Source organism: Symphalangus syndactylus, chromosome 18 (genome assembly GCF_028878055.3).
Source record: "Symphalangus syndactylus isolate Jambi chromosome 18, NHGRI_mSymSyn1-v2.1_pri, whole genome shotgun sequence".
In the NCBI taxonomy this organism is placed as follows: domain Eukaryota; kingdom Metazoa; phylum Chordata; class Mammalia; order Primates; family Hylobatidae; genus Symphalangus; species Symphalangus syndactylus.
In genome coordinates, this window is record NC_072440.2 from 68,166,165 (window position 1) to 68,189,956 (window position 23,792).

The 23,792-nt window shown below is 49.6% G+C and overlaps 2 protein-coding genes across 10 annotated transcripts in view; one reads left to right on the forward strand and one right to left on the reverse strand.

The window, feature by feature from the left end:
* Nucleotides 1-1,082, reverse strand: part of CCDC157 (coiled-coil domain containing 157) — a 20,024-nt gene extending 18,942 nt beyond the window's left edge. For 5 of the 7 annotated variants that reach the window (XM_055251921.2, XM_055251920.2, XM_055251917.2 and 2 more), the window contains exon 1: nt 728-857. The gene's annotated coding sequence lies outside the window, so the exon portion shown is untranslated. Of the gene's footprint in view, nt 1-727; nt 858-937 lie in introns of those variants that run through there. The other 2 variants (XM_063623557.1, XM_055251919.2) reach the window with 1 other exon arrangement.
* Nucleotides 938-23,228, forward strand: SF3A1 (splicing factor 3a subunit 1). Of its 3 annotated transcripts, XM_055251916.2 has the most exons (16): nt 938-1,130; nt 4,296-4,417; nt 10,882-11,089; nt 12,201-12,458; nt 14,510-14,584; nt 15,039-15,189; nt 15,506-15,699; nt 16,579-16,696; nt 17,007-17,192; nt 18,134-18,255; nt 18,351-18,596; nt 19,491-19,698; nt 20,207-20,361; nt 21,646-21,747; nt 21,861-21,932; nt 22,709-23,228. In XM_055251916.2, exons 1-16 carry the CDS (start codon nt 1,068-1,070, stop codon nt 22,808-22,810), a joined length of 2,382 nt encoding a protein of 793 aa, XP_055107891.2. In that variant the 5' UTR covers nt 938-1,067; the 3' UTR covers nt 22,811-23,228. The 3 variants fall into 3 exon arrangements, with proteins under 3 accessions (XP_055107891.2, XP_063479617.1, XP_063479618.1); XM_063623547.1 differs by having other exon boundaries at nt 988-1,130; nt 21,861-23,228; XM_063623548.1 differs by lacking the exons at nt 938-1,130; nt 4,296-4,417 and adding an exon at nt 10,208-10,230 and having other exon boundaries at nt 21,861-23,228.
* Nucleotides 23,229-23,792: the final 564 nt, after the last annotated feature.

Below are 23,792 nucleotides of genomic sequence, written 5' to 3' on the forward strand. Positions count from 1 at the left end.
ACCAGCCTGGGCAACATAGGGAGACGTCCTCCCACGTCCCTACAAAAAAAAAATTTAAAAACTGTCCGAGCGCGGTGGCTCACGCCTGTAACCCTAACACTTTGGGAAGCCGAGGCGGGCGGATCATTTCCGGTCAGGAGTTCGAGACCAGCCTGGCCAACATGGTGAAACCCCGTCTCTACTAAAAATACAAAAAAAAAATTAGCCGGGTGTGGTGGGCGCCTGTAGTCCCAGCCAGTCGGGAAGCTGAGGCAGGAGAATCGCTTAAACTTGGGAGGCGGAGGTTACAGTGAGCCAAGATCGCGCCACTGCACTCCAGCCTGGGTGACAGAGCAAGACCTTGTCTCAGAAAAAAAGAAAAAAGAAAGAAAAAGAAAGCAGCAGCCTTGATGTGAAAGGGAGGCCCCAGTGGGGCTCGAGGGCGGGACTACGGAAGGCAGGGGGTGGAAGCAAGAAAAGGCAGGCCCATGGGGAAAAAGGAGTAGGATTTGGAAGAGGGGCTTGGAGGATGTGGGCCTGAAATGAAAGGAGGGACTAAGGGAGTAAGGAAGTGGGGCTCTGAGGCGGCGAGCCTGAGGGGACAGGGGCTCTCCTAAATGAGAGGCCAATAGGAGGGAGCTGGGCTCTTGAAAGGCGGGGTCGAAGGGAGCGAGGCACTGGCCTGTGGAATAAAGGAGCCGCGAGGTGAGTGCGGCGGGGGTCCGGCGGGTGCCGTAGAACATCTCACCTGTTTTCGGCGTCGCAGTTTTAGCCTCCGTGTCTGGTCGACTCCCGGAACTGCCCCCGGCGCGCCTGCGGCTACCGGGATCCCCGGAAAGCCCCAGCCGGGCGCTCGGGCCGCTGCCTTGGCAACGGCGTCGGACGCCGCGGTGCCCGCGGGGAGGGGCGGGAAGCGCGTCACTGCGAGGGGGCGGTCCCGGAAGTGCGTCAGTCTTACCTTCGCGGCCACCACTCTCTCGGCTGCCGCCATCTTGCGAGCTCGTCGTACTGTCCGAGCGGGGAGGCTGTCTTGAGGCGGCACCGCTCACCAACACCGAGGCGGACTGGCAGCCCTGAGCGTCGCAGTCATGCCGGCCGGACCCGTGCAGGCGGTGCCCCCGCCGCCGCCCGTGGCCACCGAGCCCAAACAGGTACTTCTCCCCCGCCCCTCAGCCTGCAGCCCGAGCGTTGGCCTGGGCGTTCCTTACTCGCACAGGAATAAGCGGCAGCTATGAAGGGCTTGGAGGGACTGCAAGTCCCAAGAGGCTGCGCGCTTCCCGCGCTGTGGTGGTGTTCTGGTAGCGAAATGAGCCACCCAGAACGGGGTTCTCAAAGTGGTCCGCGGAGCAGCCCCGTCGGCACGAGCCGGAAGCTTTTTAGAAATGTGGAGTCTCCGCCCTAGATCTTTTAAATAGGAATCTACATTTCAACAAAATCCTAAGGTGATTGATTTATAAGTGTGAGAGTCGCTGATCCAGCCCATCCTCTGATCTTATGTGGCAGTTGGGGCCGCCGGCCACAGCCTTTCCCCAGTAATGCCTAATTTCCCAGCCTGTACGGTACATCTTTGGATGTTAATTCTCGGCATCTATTTCGGTGTCTGCCCCAAGCCAGACACCGTGCCAGGCTCCCACATTACCGGAATGAATGGGACATAGTCCCTGCCTAGGGAGCTCGCAGGCTAACGAGAAGACAGACATACGAGAATGCTCACCAAATGTTTATTGTCCCAATGGCCATCAATGATACAGTGCCAGCCCGCCCTTAATAAAGCTCTCCAATATCGAATGTGCACAGACCATTGTAGTACGGTATGATATACCCTGTGATAGAAGTTTCAGGTACAAATCTAATGAACATTGCTTGCTGGGGTAGAAGGGATATTAAGGTAGGGAAGCCCACAGGACTGAGAGGTAAATTTCTTTTAGAAGAAGGAATAGGAGTTTGCCAGGTAGGTGACTAGGGAAGGGAAATAACATCCTTTATTCATCCAGCAAATATTTATTGAGCACATACGCTGATCATTGCTTTGGGTTCAGAATAAGGCGGTGGGACATGACTGAAGAAGCCATGCCTTTTCCACAAATATTTAAGTGCCCGTGTGTCCCTGGCATTTTCCCAGGCATTGGGGGAAAATAAGGTAATGGCCAGATAATATGCGCAAAGACACCGAGGTAAGAATCAAACGGTGTGTCTAATCAAGAGTAAATGAACAAATGTTGAAGCATAGACTTAGGAGCGTGGTGGCAGGAGATGCGATTCTTACTTAGGATTTGAACTTTCCCTTGTAGACAATGGGAAGAAAAGGGAGGGTTTTAAGCCAAATAGTGACATTTGTGTTTCAGAAATTCAGGTAGGCAGACATGTGGAGAATCACTACGAGGAGGGGAGGCCAGTCACGCTATTCCAAAGAGGCTGAAGGCCTGGCCTAGATTAGGGCAGAGGGGGTAGGCAGGCTCTCCAGCCAGAGTGGTGTGTTAGAATCCTGGTTCTGCCAGTTGGACATTAAGCTTTCCATCTCTCAGTTTTGTCATCTGTAATGTGGAGATACTAAGAGTTCTTGGCTGGGTCCAGTGGCTCACTCCTGTAATTCCAGCACTTTGGGAGGCCGAGGCAGACAGATCACTTGAGGTCAGGAGTTTGAGACCAGCCTGGCCAACATAGCAAAACTCTGTCTCTACTAAAAGTAAAAAATTAGCCAGGTGTGGTGGTGCATGTTTGTAATCCCCACTATTCGGGAGAGAATTGCTTGAACCTGGGAAGCAGAGGTTGCAGTGAGCCAAGATCATGCCACTGCTCTCCAGCCTGGGAGACAGCAAGAGACTGTCTCAAAAAAAAAGAGTACTTAATCTTATAGGCTTCTTATACAAGTTATAAGAGTTAATATATTTAAAGTGCTTGGGAAAAATACCTGGGATCTACCCATTGCTTGATAAAAGTTTTTTTTTTTTAAGAGACCAGGTGTCGTTCTGTCACCCAGGCTGGAATGCGGTGGTGCAGTCATAGCTTACTGCAGCCTTGAATTCTTGGGCTCAAGCAATCCTCCTACCTCAGCCCCCTGAGTCACTGGGATTACAAGTGCAAGCCATTGTGCCCAACTTGATAAATGTTATCATCATTGAGTGTGGAAGCTGAGGAAGAGAGAGGAGCCCCCAACTTTCTGGCGTGGATGACTGGGTAGTTATTCCTGAGGAAAGAGGTTAGAGATGAAAGTGCCCAGTAGTTAGCTGGACCCGAAGCTGTTCAGTACACAAGAGTGTTCTAGGACATCAGTTTGGTCCAGATTGTTTAGTCTAGAGGCGGGACGGAAAGAGGAGGACACCAAAAACTGAGAGGAGAACCAAGAACAGAATTGGGCGGCAGGAGCGGGGATCTCCAGCTTCACAGTGCAGGAGGTGAAACGGGTCAGGAAGGAAACATGAATGGAATGGTGAGCAAGATGGGAAGACAGGCAAGAATGGGGCCTAGGAGTTGAGAGTTTTGTGAAGGAGTGGTCACCACTTACGCCCAGATAATGGCTGTGGGCAGTCGTTTTTGACTTTGTCAAGAGCACTTAAAATGAACGGGGACCAGATGGGAGGCAGGGAAGTGGGACCAGCAAGACTGAAGAGAACTCAGGATGTTTAGCTGCCAGAGGAAGGGGTGGGAGAAGGCAGCGGCAGAAAGTAACATGAAGGCAGAGGAGAAACTTCGTTTTTCTAAGATAAGAGACTTGACCCTTTGTTTACTAAGGGGAAGAAGCTGCTGGAGAAAAACTATTGGTACTTATGGGATAGTTAATGCTGAGCCTTCCAGTGGAATTTCACAAAACACTTGAGCATTGAATGTTGGTTAAGACAGTGGAGTAGAGGCAGAGAGGGCATTCAGGGCAGAAGAATTTGTCAGCAGATAGTTTCCCATTTCTTTATTCAGCAAACAGTAATTAAAAATTCCATGCCAAGCCCATCGCTGGGTGCAGGGTTACAGACATGGCCTGGATTCTGGAACATGGTTTCTCAGAACGTAGTCGGAGTCCCTGCATCTGAATCATCTGGGCATTTGGTAAAAATGCAGATTTTTACCAAAATCCTGGTCTCACTGAGATAGTCCAGCTAGAGAGGAGCCAGGGAAGCTGCTCTTTTCCCTGGGTCCCCAGGAGCAGCCCCTGCAGGTGCAGTGAACTTAAGAGAACTGCTTTTCTGAAGCAGAGGGTTCTAACCGTAGGGAAGTCTGTGAGTGAAAGTCTACTCTGAATGATATCCTAGAGGAGTTTAACAGTGGAGAACCTGCTCCGAACCAGGGACTTTAAAACCTTATTTCTTTTCCTGTTTTCACAGCCCACAGAAGAAGAAGCATCTTCAAAGGAGGATTCTGCACCTTCTAAGCCAGTTGTGGGGATTATTTACCCTCCTCCAGAGGTCAGAAATATTGTTGACAAGACTGCCAGCTTTGTAGCCAGGTAACAGAGCTACTTGGGTGGGTTAGAGGTGGGTTTCAGCATGAAGAGATTTCAGCACTGAATCAGCACAAGGGTTTTTAAAGAGACGTTGTTGGCTTGGGCCTTTTAGTTCATAAAAAACCACAACATGGCACTGGGGTAGGCAATAGGTAGGACTGGTGTCCCTGACACAGCATAGCAGTGGCCAAAGTGAGAATCACACTTAGCCCCACAGTCACCAGGAGCCTCTGCTTCCAAAACTGGCCTGAGGAAATGCCTGGAAAGCTGCTTCATCACAGATGGTGTGTCTGTGCCTGAGCTGCTGGCCTGAGGAAGATAAAAAGGGGAGTTTATTATTCTCATTGTACAGAGACCACATTCCAAGAGCCTCAAATGACCCATCTGCAAAATGGAACAAAATGCCATCTCAGAGTTGTTGTGAGGCAGGAGCGAGGTCATGGGGCTGCATGCAGTTCAGTCCACGCAGGTGCTGGCCACCTCCTCAGATGGCATGGGCATTGCTCCGAGTTCCTCCTGTCTCTCCTCACAGTTCCATGCAGGTGCTAGCTGTCTCAGATGGAATGGGAATTGCTCCGAGTTCCTCCTGTCCGTCCCCACAGTTCCATGCAGGTGCTAGCCGCCGCCTCAGATGGAATGGGAATTGCCCCAAGTTCCTCCTGTCTCTCCCCACAGTTCCGTGCAGGTGCTAGCCATCTCCTCAGATGGGATGGGAATTGCTCCGAGTTCCCCCTGTCTCTCCTCACTGTACTTACCCTCACATCCTTAGATGGAATTTTTTTACTAGCCCCTTGACTCCAAAGGTCACTACATCCTCTAGGGTATTTAAGGTATTCCTTTGGCAGCCCTCAGGCCATGTCCAGCCTACAGATGTTTTGTTTGTCCTCACAATAATTTTTTCGAAACTCAAATTTGTTGCTACTATTTAAAAATGAGGAGGTCAGGTGCTGTGGCTCTTGTCTGTAATCCTAGCACTTTGGGAGCCTAAGGTGGGAAGATCACTTGAGCTCAGGAGTTTGAGACCAGCCTGGGCAACATAGCGAGACCCTGTCTACAAAAAATAAAAAGTTATCTGGCTGTGGTGGTATGGGTCTGTGGTCCCAGTTACTCAGGAGACTGAGGCAAGAGGATCAGTTGGGCCCAGAAGGTTGAAGCTATAGTGAGCCATGCATTCCAGCCTGGGTGACAGTGAGACCCTGTCTCAAAAAAAACCAAAACAAGTAAAAATGAGACTTCACAATCAGTCTGGATTTCTGGACAGTTGCTTCGTGTGTGGATGCAGGCTCAATCAGCATGTGTTCTCCAGGGACCACGTCACTCCCCTGAGGCAGTGTCTCAGTCAGTATGCATCATTTAACGGGTGTTCCTTCCTTTCCCAACCTAATAAAATTAAACATAAAGATTACTTTGGTTAGACTTTCTCTTTTTTTAAAAAATGACATAGAGTTTCACTCTGTTGCCAGGCAGGAGTGCAGTGGTGCAATCTCAACTTACTGCAACCTCTGCCTCCTAGATTCAAGTGATTCTCCTGCCTCAACCTCCCGAGTAGCTGGGACAACAGGCGTGCACCACCACGCCCAGGTAATTTTTGTGTTTTTAGTAGAGATGTGGTTTCACCAGGTTGGCCAGGCTGGTCTCAGTCTCTTGACTTAATGATCCCCTGACCTAGGCCTTCCAAAGTGCTGGGATTACAGGCGTGAGCCACGGCACCAGCCTACTTCGGTTAGACTTTCACTGTGTCAGCTCTGCAGATTCATCTCATTACATTTCAAGGGCTTTGATTACCTTGAGTGTTAGGTTGAAAGCTGCTCTGTGCTTGATTGAACATTGTGATGATGATGATTGGGTCATGTCAGATTTAGACAGTGTTGTGTTTAAGATAAATGTTTAATGGCTCTTAGCAATGTTCATGCCTCCCCTTTTCCCCTGATATTTTAAAAACAGAATATACAGAAAAGCGGAGTTGGGTGAAGAATCACCATATTTTCATTACCAGAGTAGTGTCTACCAGCTGTTTTCACATTTTTCTGTTTCCTTCTGTCCTTGGCATCCTTTTTTAGATCCTTGTAATTCTAGTAAAGATATTCCACTCTGTGTTGTAAGCATTTTTCCATTTTGCTCCATGGTCTTCATAATGCCCTGTGGTCCTTAAGGGGATGCACCATGTAGAGGTGAAAGGCTTTCCTTGACTTGGCCACCATTTCCGTATTTGCCTTAGAGGAGGAGGTTTCCAACGTTTCTTTTTTAGAGACAGAGTCTCATTCTGACACCCAGGCAGGAGTGCAGTGGCACGATAACAGCTCACTGCAGCCTTGAACTCCTGGGCTCAAGTTATCCTCCCACTTCAGCTTCCTGAGTAGCTAGGACTACAGGTGCCTGCCACCACACCCAGCTAATTTTTTTTTTTTTTTTTTTTTTGTAAAGATGGGGTCTTTCTATGTTGCTCAGGTTGGTCTTGAACTCCTGGCCTCAAGTGATCCTCATGTCTCAGCCATCCAAAGTGCTGGGATTATAGGCAGTGACCACCACACCTGGCCTGTTCCCAACATTTCATTTTGGCAAATTAAGCTGTGGGGAAATCTCTGAGCATTTTCTTTCCCTTTTAGATTGTTTCCTTAGAAGAAAATTCTGTGTGGCTCATTATTGGCTAAAAGAGCATCCTTAAAAGATTTCTTAAACATTTTGCCAAATAGCTTTCCAATAACTTTGTGCCATCCTCTGCTGTTAAAGAAATAAGAGTACGTCCAAGGTCCCTTTAAATATATATGACCAGGTTAGGTGGCTCACGCCTGTAATCCCAGCACTTTGGGAGACCAGGGTGGGAGGATCGCTTGAACCCAGGACTTGGAGACCAGCCTAGGCAATATAGTGAGACCCCTGTCTCTAAAAAAAATAAAAAAATTATCTGGGCATGGTGGCGTATATCTGTAGTTCAAGCCACTTGGGAGGATCACTTGAGCCTGAGAGGTCAAGGGTATGATCATGCCAGCGTACTCCAGCCTGGGGCGATAGAGCAAGACCCTATCTCAAAAAAAAGAAAAAAAAAGAAAAAAATCCAAAACCATGCACATCCCTAGGTTGATTTTTAGCTATGGTGATTGCTTTTGTAGGCATTTCTAAACTCTGTGAGCCAGTGTGGTGGCTCACACCTGTAATCCCAGCACTTTGGGAAACTGAGGTGGGCAGATCACCTGAGGTCAGGAGTTTGAGACCAGCCTGGCCAACATAGTGAAACCTCATCTCTACTAAAAATACGAAAAATTAGCCGGGTGTGGTGGCGGGCTACTTGGGAGGCTGAGACAGGAGAATCGCTTGAACCCGGGAGGCAGAGGTTGCAGTGAGCCAAGATTGTGCCACTGCACTCCCACCTGCGTGACGGAGCGAGACTCCGCCTCAAAAGTAAATAAATAAATAAAATTTATGAACTTATCGTTTACATTGCAACAAAGAGACCAATATCCGAGTTAAAGCAGGCATGCAGAACTCTGTGCTTCACTTCTCCTGGGTTCACGTGTATTTATGGAGCATGCAGTAGAAATGCACAACTGAGCGGTTTTCCAAAAGTTTTTTCACTAGGTTAGGTCTTTTCGTTTCCTGCATGTTCCTGTCAAGAAACTGAAGTGGAAATTACCCTTAAAAAGTCCCACCAGCTGGGTTGAGTCAGAATCATGTCTTTTTCTGTTGAAATCTATTCCTTCTGGTGGAGAGTGTGATTCTAAAATAAACGTTAAGCTAATTTAAAGCAACAGAATAGCTTGGAATGAACATGCCAAGCCTTCTCATTGTTTTATTTTTCAGATTGTTCCCAGATGGGGTAAAGTTATGGCTTAGGCATTGGTACAAGAGACAACCAGGGCCCCTTTTTCCAGGAGCCCTTTGTCTCCCTGAGGCATTTGCTGGGTATAGTGGTCTAGTTTAGCAGGATTTAAGTGTGCATTCACCTTCATTCTTATGTGTAGTTTGCATTATTTAAGGAGTAGGGAGAGTTTTTTTTCCAAAGCATGAGGTTCCAGTTAGACGAATATACTGTCAAATTGAGACCTCATGGCGTTAGTCACACGGCAGGGTATGACCACGACTTGCTGAGGAGCCAGCCTGGGTGTCGATCACTAGTGTGGCACATATTGCTGTAGTAGTTGATCTGGGGCACAGCACTGCCTGCATCCTGTCTCCTGCCGTCTCTCTTAATTAAAAAAAAAAAAATTTTTTTTTTTTTTGGAGATGAAATTTCATTTTGTTGCCCAGGCTTGGGTATGATCTTCTAGGCTCAAGTGATCCTCTCGCCTCAGCCTCCTGAGTAGCTGGGACTACAAGTGTGCGCCACTGTGCCGGGCTCCCACCCCCTCTTAAACTCACAGGCCAGAGATATGAAAGTCTGAAGAGAGTGGAGCCAGCTGGCTGGCACCAGACGCAGGGGCCATGCCTTGGTGAGTTTGGGGCAGTTCTAAGTACAAGGTTCTCGCCAGAGGAGCAATGGAAGGCCCCACAGACAATGTTTATGGAACAACCCCTCCTAGCCCCTTGCATTTGCAGACCACTGTACGATTTGAAAAGACTTTGAGGGCTCGGTTCAGTGGCCCACGCCTGTATCCTATCACTTTGGGAGGCCAAGGCACTTGAGCGCAGGAGTTTGAGACCAGCCTGAGCAACATGGTGAAACTCCGTCTCTACAAAATGTAAAAAAAAATTAGCCGGGTGTATTCCTGTAGTCCCAGCTACTCAGGAGGCTGAGGTGGGAGGATCCCTTGAGCCCAGGAGGTGGAGGTTGCAGTGAGCTGAGATTGTACCACTGCACTCCAGCCTGGGTGACAGAGTGAGACCCTGTCTATAAAACAAAGACTTTGGCATCTCCTCAATAATGTTTCAAGGTAGAAAGGGTAACTGGTATTAGCTGCATTTTACACATGGGGAAATGGAAGCAAAGAGTAGTTTGGTAACTTGCTCTGGGTCAGAGTGAGTCAGTAGTGAACCTGAGACTTGAATGTGTTCATATCTTGTGTCTTTAAGGTCCGTGTACTTTCTGACAGACACAGGTGTATATAAGTGTGGCACTTTGAATATTACTGTTGGGACATTTTAAAAATCAGGTTTCCCTAAACATCATTATAGGGACATTTTTTCATTATCCTGAGGTTTTTTTTTTTTTTTTTTTTTTTTTTTTGAGACGGAGTCTTGCTCTGTCACCCAGGCTGGAGTGCAGTGGCCCGATCTCTGCTCACTGCAGGCTCCACCTCCCGGGTTCACGCCATTCTCCTGCCTCGGCCTCTCCGAGTAGCTGGGACTACAGGCGCCTGCCACCACGCCCGGCCAATTTTTTTGTATTTTTAGTAGAGACGGGGTTTCACCGTGGTCTCGATCTCCTGACCTCGTGATCCGCCTGCCTCAGCCTCCCAAAGTGCTGGGATTACAAGCATGAGCCACCGCGCCCGGCTTATCCTGAGGTTTTGAAGGCTTGCTGGGGACATGGGGCATATCTGGGGAACCATCCCAGGTACAGACAGTGGTTGGAGACCTCCCTGCTGATCTTACCACACCCCTGTCATCTGAAGGTGCCTTATACAGCTGTACGAGTCTGGGTCCTTGCTGAGCATGTTTCCTGTGTGGGCCTCACCAGTATAATTGGGGTGGTTTTAGGGAGTACTTGGACAAGGCATTAAACCAACTATTTTTTTGTTTTGTTTTTATTTCTTAAAGACAGGGTCTCGCTCTGTTTTCCAGGCTGGAATACAGTGACACGATTCTGGCTCACTGCAGCCTCAGACTCCTGGGCACAAGTGATCCTGCCACCTCAGCCTCCTGAGTAGCTGGGACTAGAGGTACACACCACCATGCCCAGCTAATTTATTTTTAAATTTTTTTGTAGAGTTAGGGTCTTTTCTTGTTGCCCAGGCTCAAATCAACTACATTTTCATGTCTTTCAGTCTTTCTTGTTACTCAGAGGACAAAGTCTAGGTTTGGTGCTCATGTACCTTTTACACCTCTCCAGCACTTGCTGCCCCTTTGAACTAAGAGAATTAGTCTCAGCAAACTTCCAGCTAAACTTTGACAGTATTACTTTGTTTTCATTATGTTCACTTTTGACTACCTTTTGTTGGTAAAGGCATACTGATTTTTTTTTTATTTGAAGTAGTAATATGTATTCTCCATTTTAAATAGATTTTTTAAAGTAAATTTTATTAAAAGAAATGAGCGATAGCCTAGATGGTTTTGGAAATGGCAGAACTAGAAAAGGAACTAAGGAATGACTGGGTTCAGGGAGACCCTGTGGTAGAGGCGGCCTGGTTCAAGCTGAATGAGGCAGATGGCACTGATCACCGATGCCAGGAGGCTAGAGGAGGACGTCTGCTGAGGGCTGGGCTGGTATGAGCAGTGGGTGGTGGCAAGAAGGACGTGCCAATGGGCAGTGTTCTAGATCTCAGCAGGCACAAGGGAGTGGTGTTTATTCTTGCTGTTTTTTCTCCCTCCAGAAACGGGCCTGAATTTGAAGCTAGGATCCGACAGAACGAGATCAACAACCCCAAGTTCAACTTTCTTAACCCCAATGACCCTTACCATGCCTACTACCGCCACAAGGTCAGCGAGTTCAAGGAGGGGAAGGCTCAGGAGCCGTCCGCCGCCATCCCCAAGGTCATGCAGCAGCAGCAGCAGGCCACCCAGCAGCAGCTGCCCCAGAAGGTTTGGAGCCCAGTGCCCCCTTCACTTATTCAGGGCTTGAGAGGGAAGCAGGGATAGGGAGGGGGTACACAATTAACTCCAAACCTCACAACCACCCAGGGAGAGAAGTGAGGTTGTTATCCCCATCTCTCAGAGGCAGACTGAGGCCCAGACAGCAAAGTACTGATGTTAGTTGGCATTTTCCAAGCACTGCTTGTCCAGCTCTGCGCTTGGTACTTCAGGAGTCTTGTCTCATTGACTCCTCGCAGAGGCTATATGAGGAATCTGAGAGTCGGAGGAAGTGTGATTTATTCAACTCCTTCCTCAGGGTGTGAGGGCAGTGCAATGATGTGAGGGCAGCACTTCCTACTTGGCTGTGCTGAAGGATGCAGTGTGGCCTGTGGGCTCCTCCTTGTGCCATCCCTTCCCTTCTGTCTCTTCTTCCCAGGACCCCTCCATCTGGCCTCCCGTAATACCACCTTCCCTGTGCTGAGGCCCAGCATTAGGGACTATTAGGGTTATGAATGAAGAGAGAGGCTGACATATTTTTCCTCCTGTGCAGACCTGCCTTCTGCACTCCTGAACCATGGTGGAAAAGGCAGCCCCTCCTTTTGCAGTAGGATATAAAGGTTGAAGTCAGGTTCTAAGACCTTGCATTGCAATGAGGCCTAGGGCCTCAGGCTACCTCAGTTTCTTCATCTATAAAGAGGATTCACAGTACCTGTGCTACCTCATGGTTCATGCGGAGGTCATGGTAACACTGTACAGTGGGGTTTTCTGCACACATGTAGGCCTTCTGCACATCCATCCCTCTTGGATGGGATTTAATAAGTCATATTCCTGTTGGATCTTCTTTCACCCAGTTTTGGCCCTCAATTTCAAGGCAGGAGCAGAGATACAGAGGGGAATGGTTCTCACTCAGCCATTCAGGAAGTTGAAGCCATAGTTGGCTGGGAAATCAATGCTCTTGCGATTTAGAATTCTCTCACACCAAGTGCTAGTGGTGTGTGCATAATTAACAGAAGTCTAGAGGTTCACAGCATCCTGCTGAGGGGTGCATGCCCATATCCCCTCCCCTCCCCTCGAGCCTGTTCACCCCTGTGCCTCTCGCCTCACTCCCTTTGCATCTTAGGTCCAAGCCCAAGTAATCCAAGAGACCATCGTGCCCAAAGAGCCTCCTCCTGAGTTTGAGTTCATTGCTGATCCTCCCTCCATCTCAGCCTTCGACCTGGATGTGGTGAAGCTGACGGCTCAGTTTGTGGCCAGGAATGGGCGCCAGTTTCTGACCCAGCTGATGCAGAAAGAGCAGCGCAACTACCAGTTTGACTTTCTCCGCCCACAGCACAGCCTCTTCAACTACTTCACGAAGCTAGTGGAACAGTACACCAAGGTGCCTGGGCAGGATGGGGCTGGGGTCCTGGGCCCAGGAAAGGAAAACATCTTACCCTTGGAAGCACTGTGTCCACTCACTGTCTCCAAGGACATCGCTTCTCCATGGGGCCTCTGAGCAAATGTTTTGAATCCCAGTTTAATGTAAAACCTTGATTTCTATTCAGTTATTTCTTTTAAGTGCAACACAGACTGCTTGTTTCTAAAGAGAGGGGAAGCACATGCTTGCTAACTACCATTAGGCGATTGCCTGCTATGTGACAAGGCTACGTGGTGCTTGCTGCTTTTAAGTACATTTCCATTTTCAGTTGCCTAGTAAGGCCCTGAGAAGAAGCCAACCTTTAACAGTTGCATCCTTTTACCTTAGTCCTCACAAGAAGCCATGAGGTGTTTTCCCCCCATCTTTCAGAAGCAGAAACGGGCTCAGAAAGGTGAAGTCACGTACTCAAGGTCTATCAGCTAGTAAGTAGCTATGCTGAGATTTAAACCACATTTGACCCTAAAACTTTGGTTCTTCAGTTTATAAAGTGCCTTAAATTGGAAATAGCATTTAAATAGGCGTTGAGAGACACTTTGATGTCATATAAGTCAGTATAACTAACATCACTAAGAAATTATGTATGCAGCATCTTCTCATTTAATCTCCAGTAGCCTATAAGGTAGCCACTATTGCTGTGTTCACTTTACAGAAGAGAAAACTGAGGTGCAGTGAAGTTAGCATGGCCAGGGTCACATAGCTAGGAGGTGGCTGGGCTGGGGCTTGAGCTCTGGCATTGTTGCTTCAGACCCTAAGAACCCAATTATCATTTGACAGCTGCAATCAAGAATCTGGACAAGTCAGTTCTGGCATTCAAAATAATCAGATTATTAATTTATTGCAAAGTGCACTGGTATAGCTTTGCCTGTGGCACATTTTTCTTGCTACACATATCGTGGAGGTTGTTTTCCTTCCCTTTTCAGTGGGATGGTCTGTACATCTCTTCTTCATATCCAGAAACAACGCCTCAAAGATCTGACTTGAAAGGACTTGAGAATTTCCTAACTTTACTCACTTTTAAGTACATAGTTAGAATTGTAAAAATGTGTGTGTTTAGAAAATGACCAAATCCAGAAGCTAGTATGGTAGCTAAAATAAGTCACTTAAGGCCCAAGGCCCAAGGATTACTATAAATATGCAATATCAATTTTAAGTGAGCCCTGGATTAATTTCTCCCAGTGGACTGCTTCCAGGGTTAAAGGTCCCAGATCACTTTTTATTCTGTTACTTTCGTGTTTTTTCTTCTTCAGAACTTGGGTATTGGCATTTACCACTGTAACTTGAGGTTCCTGCTGTCTGTTTCTAGCCATGGAAGACTGAGCAGATAGATTCTTGGGGTAGAGGTAGAAGGAGGATTGGGATAGGGCTGAGCCACTTTGCCAGTGGCAGTAGAAGCTGTTGGGGCTGTTTAGAACAAAGGCAGCATTTGTTCTCAGTAAATATACATTGTCAGACATTATTCGGGGGGCTGGAGATGTAATCGTGAACAAAAGAGAAATCCCTGTCTTCGTGGAGTTTCTAGTCTAGTGAGGAGGAGTCAAGTGCATTGTTAGTGTCTGTCACATGGTGCTAAATACTATAGAGAGAAAGCAGGGAGCAGAAATAGAGGGAGGTGGGGCAGGTAGGCTGCGGTTCTGAATACGATATTCAGGGGAGACCTGCATAGTGTTTTCGAAAGGATAAGAGCAGGTCAATGTCATGAAAGCAGCCATCTCTTACTGACCGTGTTCTGGGTAATCTGCTAGTGCTTTGCATGCTTTCCTGCTAATCCTCGAAGCCGCCTTTTTAAGTTCATGGTGCCAGCTTTGAGTGGTGGTGCCATTATTTTGGAGAAGGAAATCAAGTTACTGAGGTTAAGTAACTTGCCCAAAGTCCCACTGCCAGGTGGAGCTGGGATTGGGACACAGAATCCCATGCTTCCTCATCTCCTGTGCTTTATCACAGGCCCAGGAAGGCTGTCTCTTTGTACTGCGTTGTAAAGCACTGACAGTTGCTTTAACTCTTCCGTATTTCAGATCTTGATTCCACCCAAAGGTTTGTTTTCAAAGCTCAAGAAAGAGGCTGAAAACCCCCGAGAAGTTTTGGATCAGGTAAACTGAATAGCATTTCTTGCAACCAGTTACTGGTGGTGGGTTCTGTTTTATGTTTGAAAACAGTCTCTGAGGCAGGACCTTGTTATGTGCCAGTCATGGGAATGGTGGGAGAAAAGGCTTTGTTGGCTACAAAGGCCAAAGAAACCTGGAGTCCGGATGCTTCCCAACATACCACAGCTTTCTGCTTTGCTCTCAGCCTCAATATATCTCCCTCTTTTCCACTCTAGCTAGAAGGCGGAAGGCCAGCTCCCAAGCAGATCAGAGGGTGGAATTTTCATTCTGTCCAACCTCTGCACCTGGGTGGAACCAGGTGCAAATGCCATAGTTTGGAACCATACTTCCATTCTGTTCCGAAGGAGGCACTGACTTTGATGAAAGCCCTGGAGGTGGTAGCCTCATCAGGAGCAGACCCTGCTTCAGCTTAGCACCGAGCTGTTGCCCATCTCTGTAGGTGTGTTACCGAGTGGAATGGGCCAAATTCCAGGAACGTGAGAGAAAGAAGGAAGAAGAGGAGAAGGAGAAGGAGCGGGTGGCCTATGCTCAGATCGACTGGCATGATTTTGTGGTGGTGGAAACAGTGGACTTCCAACCTAATGAGCAAGGTAGGTCTGTGAGGAGTGACTCCAGATGGGGAGCCAGGAACTCTGAGACTTACTGGGAGACATTGTGCAAGTGTTCCCAGAGAGCAGCAGAAGCCCTCAGAGGGCTTTATCAGTGCTGTTTCTCCCTGCTCCCTAAAGACTTCAGTTCTACCACTTTGCCCAACTTAGATTCAATACATAACTTGCCAGACCCTAGATGGGCCTCTGGAGATAGCTGGAGAGAAAACAGACATAGCCTCAGCCCTTGGGGAGCTCAGACAGGGCAAATAGATGGGTCTTTGATAAGGAATACCTTTGCCTCTGGCTCACCCTCTAGGGAACTTCCCTCCCCCGACCACGCCAGAGGAGCTGGGGGCCCGAATCCTCATTCAGGAGCGCTATGAGAAGTTTGGGGAGAGTGAGGAAGTTGAGATGGAGGTCGAGTCTGATGAGGAGGATGACAAACAGGAGAAGGCGGAGGAGCCTCCTTCCCAGCTGGACCAGGACACCCAAGTACAAGACATGGATGAGGTAAGCTGCTGGGCAGTCCTGCAGGATGACCTTTTCCCCTGAAGCCCCAAAGCCCCAGGAGATCGAAGTGCTCTCCACCAGTCAGATCCAGCTCCTTTGTGAGCCTTGAAAGGAGGCGTGGGTCCTGAACAAGGCCATACAGCTGCCCAAGCCCAGGCAGCACAGAGCCTCTTTCCAGCTCCGGCAACAAAGATTCATTCATAGGCAAGGATCTAAAAGCTGTGCTGACCTGTTCTGTGGCCTTCTCCCTGGCCCGGACAGCCTGCTCTCACTGCCTCATGCCAGCCTTCAGGGAACTCACTGCGTTACCCTGTTCTGTTTTGAGCTCTCAGCTGGGCTCCAAGCTCCCAGAGCTTTTCTAAATGCAGCCCACGCTTCCTTTCAGGCATCCCTACCTCCTTCAAGCCAGACCCTCCAAGCAGGCATGGAGTCTCCAGAACCAGACTGTTCTCCCCCACTCGGAAATAATTTGTACACAGCCTAAGAAGAAAGGGCCCCTGTCTGTGGGAAATGACTTTTTCTCTCCCTCCCAGCATTGCTGTGTGAGCGGCTACCATTGATTGCCGACTTGCCGCCCCCGCCCCCTGGGCACTGCCCCCCCCAGCGTGTTAAGTGCCCCTGGCCTCTTGGGACTGCCTGGTGCCAGCTGCTGGAAATGCCTGGGAGGAGTGCTAGGACCATGGCCCCAGCACTCCCATTCATGCTGTGAGGAAGCAGCTTGGCCTGCTGCCGGCTGGCCTCAGCTGCCCTGGGAGGCTTAGCACGTGGATGCTGGCTGGCAGAGGCCAAGGCTCCTTGCCACCCAGAGAGCTGCTAGGCTCAGCTACAGGGAGGTGGCTTCAACCCCTCTCTGAGTCCTGCCATTGCTTTGCTTTTCAGGGTTCAGATGATGAAGAAGAAGGGCAGAAAGTGCCCCCACCCCCAGAGACGCCCATGCCTCCACCTCTGCCCCCAACTCCAGACCAAGTCATTGTGCGCAAGGACTATGATCCCAAAGGTAGGGCCTGCTTCCCAACCCTCGGGCTGCCCAGGAAGGTACTGTGTGTCCTCATGTGTTCCTCACACCCATCTTTCTAGGAGGGCTTGAGGTGCAGCTTATTGTAAAAGCATTGCAAGCCCATCTGTTACAGGTTTCATGGTGGGAACAGGGCCCAGTCATCTCTGGTGTCCTAGTGCCTTTCACAATGCCAGCTACAAGAGTGGCACTGAATAGATGCCTCGATGAATGATGCATGCATGAAATACCACCCTCTTAACTCAGGTGGCTGCCCACCAGTGTTCTTACTGAAACATCTGTTTCCTTTTAGCCTCCAAGCCCTTGCCTCCAGCCCCTGCTCCAGATGAGTATCTTGTGTCCCCCATTACTGGGGAGAAGATCCCTGCCAGCAAAATGCAGGAACACATGCGCATTGGACTTCTTGACCCTCGCTGGCTGGAGCAGCGGGATCGCTCCATCCGTGAGAAGCAGAGCGATGATGAGGTGTACGCACCAGGTGAGGTAGGGGTTCCAGGAGAGCCCATGGTAATCTCCGAATTACAGTCAACTTCTTCTAAGCAAACATAGAAAGCAACAATTGTCAACAAAAGCTTTTGAGGAGAGTTGCACCCTATGATATTGCAAGAGAACTCTCCACTTTCCAGAAGGACTCCCCATAGAAATTCCCCAAAGGCAGACACTGAAGGAGATGCCATGTGCCTGTTGACATCCCAGAGCAAGCCCTGGCTTTAGCTGGGAGGGCTTCCTGTGGCTGTTTAGAAGGAGAGCACTGATGGCTGGAGTACCCTGAGCTGCTTGGAATGGGGCAGGAACTGTGCCACAGGTGGGAGACTGGGCTTCTAGTTTTGACTCTGCCACTTACACCATGTGGCCCTTTCCACACAGTTGCCGTCTCTGACTCACCATCTTATTTATTTATTTATTTTATTTATGAATGACGGAGTTTCACTCTGTCTCCCAGGCTGGAGTGCAGTGGCTTCATATTGGCTACTGCAACTTCCGCCTCTCACATTCAAGCAGTTCTCCTGCCTCAGCCTCCCAAGTAACTGGGATTACAGGCACACACGACCACACCTGGCTAATTTTTGTATTTTCAGTAGAGACGGGGTTTTGCCATGTTGGCCATGCTGGTCTGGAGCTCCTGACCTCGGGTGTGATCCTCCTGCCTTGGCCCCCCAAAGTGCTGGGATTACAAGCATGAGCTACTGTGTCTGGCCTACCGTTCTTTTATAAGTCAGAGGGGTTGCACAAGCACTGGGTTTATAGGCTTAGATTGGGTGGCTTTCCCTGAGCCCAGAGAACAAGAGTTGGGGCCCTGAGTCACCCTCATCCCATGGAACCAGCCTCCTCCCTGCACACCAGAAAAGCTGCTCTCTTGTTAGGACACCTGGTTTATTTTCTCTTTCTATCCTCTGCGTCTGTTTTGTGACTATACAGGTCTGGATATTGAGAGCAGCTTGAAGCAGTTGGCTGAGCGGCGTACTGACATCTTCGGTGTAGAGGAAACAGCCATTGGTAAGAAGATCGGTGAGGAGGAGATCCAGAAGCCAGAGGAAAAGGTACGGCTAAAGTGGAACCTAGTGCCTTCTCTGCCCCCTGTCTTCCACACTTGGGCTTAGTTCCAGGAGCATTGTGGCTTTGCTTTCACTTGCAGGTGACCTGGGATGGCCACTCAGGCAGCATGGCCCGGACCCAGCAGGCTGCCCAGGCCAACATCACCCTCCAGGAGCAGATTGAGGCCATTCACAAGGCCAAAGGCCTGGTGCCAGAGGATGACACTAAAGAGAAGATTGGCCCCAGCAAGCCCAATGAAATCCCTCAACAGCCACCGCCACCATCTTCAGCCACCAACATCCCCAGCTCAGCCCCACCCATCACTTCAGTGCCCCGACCACCCACAGTAAGCCAGCATCTACCCTGGAACTGACTTTTTAGAGCTTCATTCTTGAGGTCGGACACTGTTGGCTGAGAAGAGGGCAGCTGCCTTATAGTGGGGCCTGAGTGTTGGGTGGGTCAGTTTGAAAGACAAAGAGCCGTTTAAATGCAAATGGGAACCTCTAGCTTGATCTGTTTGTGGAGGAGGGTTGGAACAGGGAGGGAGGTGAGTGGCAAATATGAGAAACCAGTTAGTGTCAGAGAAGGGCTGCAGGGCTTATTGGGACTTTGAGGACTGCTGGCCTGTCTCCAGGAGACTTAGTCGAGGTCTTGGCCTCTTTTTTTTTTTTTTTTTTTGAGATGAAGTTTTGCTCTTGTCGCCCAGGCTGGAGTGCAATGGCATGATCTTGGCTCACTGCAACCTCCCCCTCCCGAGTTCAAGTGATTCTCCTGCCTCAGCCTCCCAAGTAGCTGGGATTACAGGGATGCGCCACCATGCCCGGCTAATTTTGTATTTTTAGTAGAGATGAGGTTTCTCCGTGTTGGTCAGGCTGGTCTCGAACTACCAACCTCCGGTGATCTGCCCGCCTCAGCCTCCCAAACTGCTGAGATTACAGGCATGAGCCACTGTGCCTGGCCAAGGTCTCAGCCTCTTTAGTGACTCTCTCAGTGTTTGCCAAAGTAGCCGGTCAAGTTTGACCCGCCAAGTCCCAAGTGGAGAGAGTGTCATCCTCGGGCTCTCAGCAGCTCAATTCCTATGGGACGCCCAGTGTGAGGCCACAGTTTCTCAGTCCCAGGGGGCCGGGACGGAGTTGTCTAACCTCTATCCTCAGAGCTACAGGCAGCCAGTTGCCAACTGTGTGTGCCCTTGGAGTCCAAATTTGGCTTCCTGTAACTTGTGGGTCTCTTTCCTGCACAGATGCCACCTCCAGTTCGTACTACAGTTGTCTCCGCAGTACCCGTCATGCCCCGGCCCCCAATGGCATCTGTGGTCCGACTGCCCCCAGGCTCAGTGATCGCCCCCATGCCGCCCATCATCCATGCGCCCAGAATCAACGTGGTGCCCATGCCTCCCTCGGCCCCTCCTATCATGGCCCCCCGCCCACCCCCCATGATTGTGCCAACAGGTCAGTATCTCTTGCATCATTTTCCAGGCCATTAGGTCAGGGACCACGGGCCAAGTACTGTCAGCAGAGCAGTGGCTGATGCTAGTGCCAGCTGTTCCAACAGGGTATCCAGCCCAGAGGAGAGCCCTGGCTTCCTATTGAAAGATTCGCAACCCTAGAGCTGGGAGCCACTGTTCTGGTAGAAATGAGAGGCTGAAATGGTGTAGCCAGTGTCTGTGCATTCAGGGATCAGGTCCCCGACAGGCTCAGAGGACTGAGAGATGCTTGTTGCTTGGCACTAGCTCCATCCATCAGTCCTGCCCCTCCTGCAGTCCTCTGCTGTCCAATCTGGGCAGCCTCCCAGGTCCCCCTGCCAGGGAACCTGCTGGCTGCCAGACTCAGCAGGGAACAGCACTTAACACCTCTGACTAGAGGAAACCTTTGCAACCTTCCCTCTCAACTTCTCATCAGCCCTGAATCTTGGGCCCCTTCTGCCCTCTCATGGGGCTGCTTATTCTTGTCTTTGCAGCCTTTGTGCCTGCTCCACCTGTGGCACCTGTCCCAGCTCCAGCCCCAATGCCCCCTGTTCATCCCCCACCTCCCATGGAAGATGAGCCCACCTCCAAAAAACTGAAGACAGAGGACAGCCTCATGCCAGAGGAGGAGTTCCTGCGCAGAAACAAGGTATGTAATCCCAGAATGCTGCTGAAGTTTCTAGCTGGAGGGTTTAGTCCCGCCCCATCGTTAACTTCTGAAACTGACCCTATTTCACTCCCAGTCTTGGCTTCTGGGGCCTAGGTCAGCTGCTGGAGGCATCTAAGGGCTTCTGAGCACACAGTGAATGTGGGGCAACAATTGGAGGAGCAGAGAGCATTGGTGGTGATGGTGATGGTAGTGGTGGCAGAGGTGGTGACTGTGGTGGTCCCTCTGGTGTAGACTTACAGAGGCCAACAGGGAGATCCAGCTGCACGGGCAGCACAACTCAGGTGTGAGAGGGACCCTAGACACCTGGAGGAAATTGCGTGTGGTATTGTAAAATTTACTGTGGCCTTCCTCCCCAGCTGTAGCCCTTAGGAGGTCTGCCTGTTGGGTGGGATCCTGTTGGGGTCCTGGAATAATGGGAGGTGGGGACCTTGTCACTGCCAATCCCTAGGGAAGCTGTCAGGCTGCAGTAAGGAGACAGAAACAGCCCCAGCCTCTGCTCCCCCAACTTATTTGACCAAATTGTTTGTTTCGTTTTGTTTTTGCAACCTCTGCCTCCCAGGTTCAAGTGATTGTTATGCCTCAGGCTCCTGAGTAGCTGGGATTACAGGTGTGCACCACACACCCAGCTAATTTTTGTATTTTTAGTATTTTAGTAGAGATGGGGTTTTGCCACGTTGGCCAGGCTTGTCTCGAACTCCTGGCCATAAGTGATCCACCACGTTGGCCTCCCAAAGTGCTGGGATTACAGGCGTAAGCCACCGCACCCGCCCTGTTTGTTTGTTTTTTAATAATAGTTCCCATTTCTTAAACGCTTAACTCAAGTACCAGGATAGAGCTAAGCACTTTACAGATACTTCCCCTCAATACTCAAAACAGTCATGGACCCTGTTTGGTGGATAATGACATTGAGACTCAGACAGACCTTGTTAGCTGGGAAGCTGAGTTGGGAATCCAGGTCTTCTGACCCTGCAGGTCATATTCTTTTCCCTTGGGGTGTGCAGAGTATTTTCACTAAAGTTCTTCACATTAGCTCCAGACTCACCAAGAGACAAGATAGAGATTGTTTTAAAGAAAAGAAACCTAATCTTGCAAAGCGGGGGGTGACTTGTACAACCTCACAAGTGGTATTAGTGGTGAATCAGGCCAGAATCCAGGAGCCCAGATGCACAGGTGACATTGTCTGAACAGGCCTAGGGATAGCAGAGCATAGTTCTTGATTGGCTCGGAGCTCCCTGGGCATAATGACCACCTCCTGTTTTGTAGGGTCCAGTGTCCATCAAAGTCCAGGTGCCCAACATGCAGGATAAGACGGAATGGAAACTGAATGGGCAGGTGCTGGTCTTCACCCTCCCACTCACGGACCAGGTATGGGTGCTGCCACAAACTGGCATCAGGTGCATGGGAACCAAGCGGTCAGGGGAAAGCTTCCTCTAGCTGGCCTTACCAAGGAGTTGAATGACTGCTGCTTGATCCCACAGGTCTCTGTCATTAAGGTGAAGATTCATGAAGCCACAGGCATGCCTGCGGGGAAACAGAAGCTACAGTATGAGGTGAGTCAGTTTGTCCACAGACTTGCCCCTTGGGTCCTGACACCTCTGCTTTCACAGAAGCTAAATCTCTCATGGAAGCTAAAAGGGGAGTGGAGTGATACCTGGGTGTGGCCATCTGAATCCATCCTAGAAGTCGTGATGCTCCCTGGAAGTGTTGGGGCAGGTGTGCCCAACAATGCAAGGCTCTGGTGGGGTCACAGTAGTCTTGTGTGGGATCTGTAAGATTCTTTGCCTCAATGACTGGGCATAGAGATTTGGGGACAAGACTTAGGCATGCTCTGGTGGGTTCCTGATCCAGTGGTTGGGCCATCCCTGCCAGTATGACCTCAGGCAGCCTGACTTGGAGGTGATAGTCTAGCGCCCCCCCCACCCTGATGCCAGGTCACACGGAGGTGTTAATGTTCTTCTTCTCTGAACTTGAACAAATCCCCGCTCTGGACCTCAGTTATCTCTATACATTGAGGCTGTTGGGCTAAGTGATCCCTAAAGGTCTTGTGATTTCAGAGTCAGAACTCCATGGAGTTGGTGAGGGGCCAACTTTTTGGGGAGCTGAGCTTTTGAGTCAAATGTTAACAAAGGGGAGGAGCATAATTGGTGGGAAGAAAGGAAACAGTGGGAGGAATGAGAGGCCTCCAGTCCCCAACACCCTACCTTCTCACTAGCTCCTGTATTTGCTAAGTCCAGAGCGCAAACAGACCAAGTGCACAGTTGTAAGGTTGCAGCGGTATGCCCAAGGCTGGGTTGCCCCACGCTAAGGCATGCTCTCTGTTTTCCAGGGTATCTTCATCAAAGATTCCAACTCACTGGCTTACTACAACATGGCCAATGGCGCAGTCATCCACCTGGCCCTCAAGGAGAGAGGCGGGAGGAAGAAGTAGACAAGAGGAACCTGCTGTCAAGTCCTTGCCATTTTGCCTCTCCTGTCTCCCACCCCCTGCCCCAGACCCAGGAGCCCCCCTGAGGCCTTGCCCTGCCTGCATATTTGTTTTGCTCTTACTCAGTTTGGGAATTCAAATTGTCCTGCAGAGGTTCATTCCCCTGACCCTTTCCCCACATTGGTAAGAGTAGCTGGGTTTTCTGTGCCACTCTCTAGAATCTCTTTGTGTTAGGGTCTCAATTTGAGGACATTCATTTCTTCAGCAGCCCATTAGCAACTGAGAGCCCAGGGATGTCCTACAGGATAGTTTCATAGTGACAAGTGGCACTTGGCTGATAGAATATGGCTGATATTGTCATTAATCATTTTGTACCTTGACATGGGTTGTCTAATAAAACTCTTGGACCCTTCTTGTGAAATCAGTTAAATAAGACTTGTCTCTTGGTCACCTGTGCCCTGTCCAGACTCGAGGCAGTAGTAACACTGCACAGTGCTATGTGGCTTCTCTTTGAGGATTTTTGGTTTTGTAACTAAATTCTTGCTGCCCTCATACTTTTTATGTATTAGAATCATATTCGTATTGCCCTTTTAAAACATTGGGATCCTCCAAAGGCCTGCCCCGTGTATTTAACAGTAATACAGGAAGCATGGCAGGCACCATGCAAACCAAGGATGGATGGTGCAGTCCCTGTGTCAGTGGGCGGTGGTTTCCTGCCGACCTGGAATCACCCATCACCTGATTGATTGGCTCTGTGGTCCTGGGCAGGTGCCTCATAGGTGTGTGGATATGATGACGTTTCTTTAAAATGTACGTATTTAACAAATAATTGTACTATGGTCACTTACCAAGGACTTGATAAAGTTTAAATAATTTACTATTTTAAGCATTTTATCCATTTTAACTCATGTAATCCTCATGTGAGTATTCCTATTTAACACTTGAGTAAACTGAGGCACAGAGAACATAAGTTGCATGCCCATAG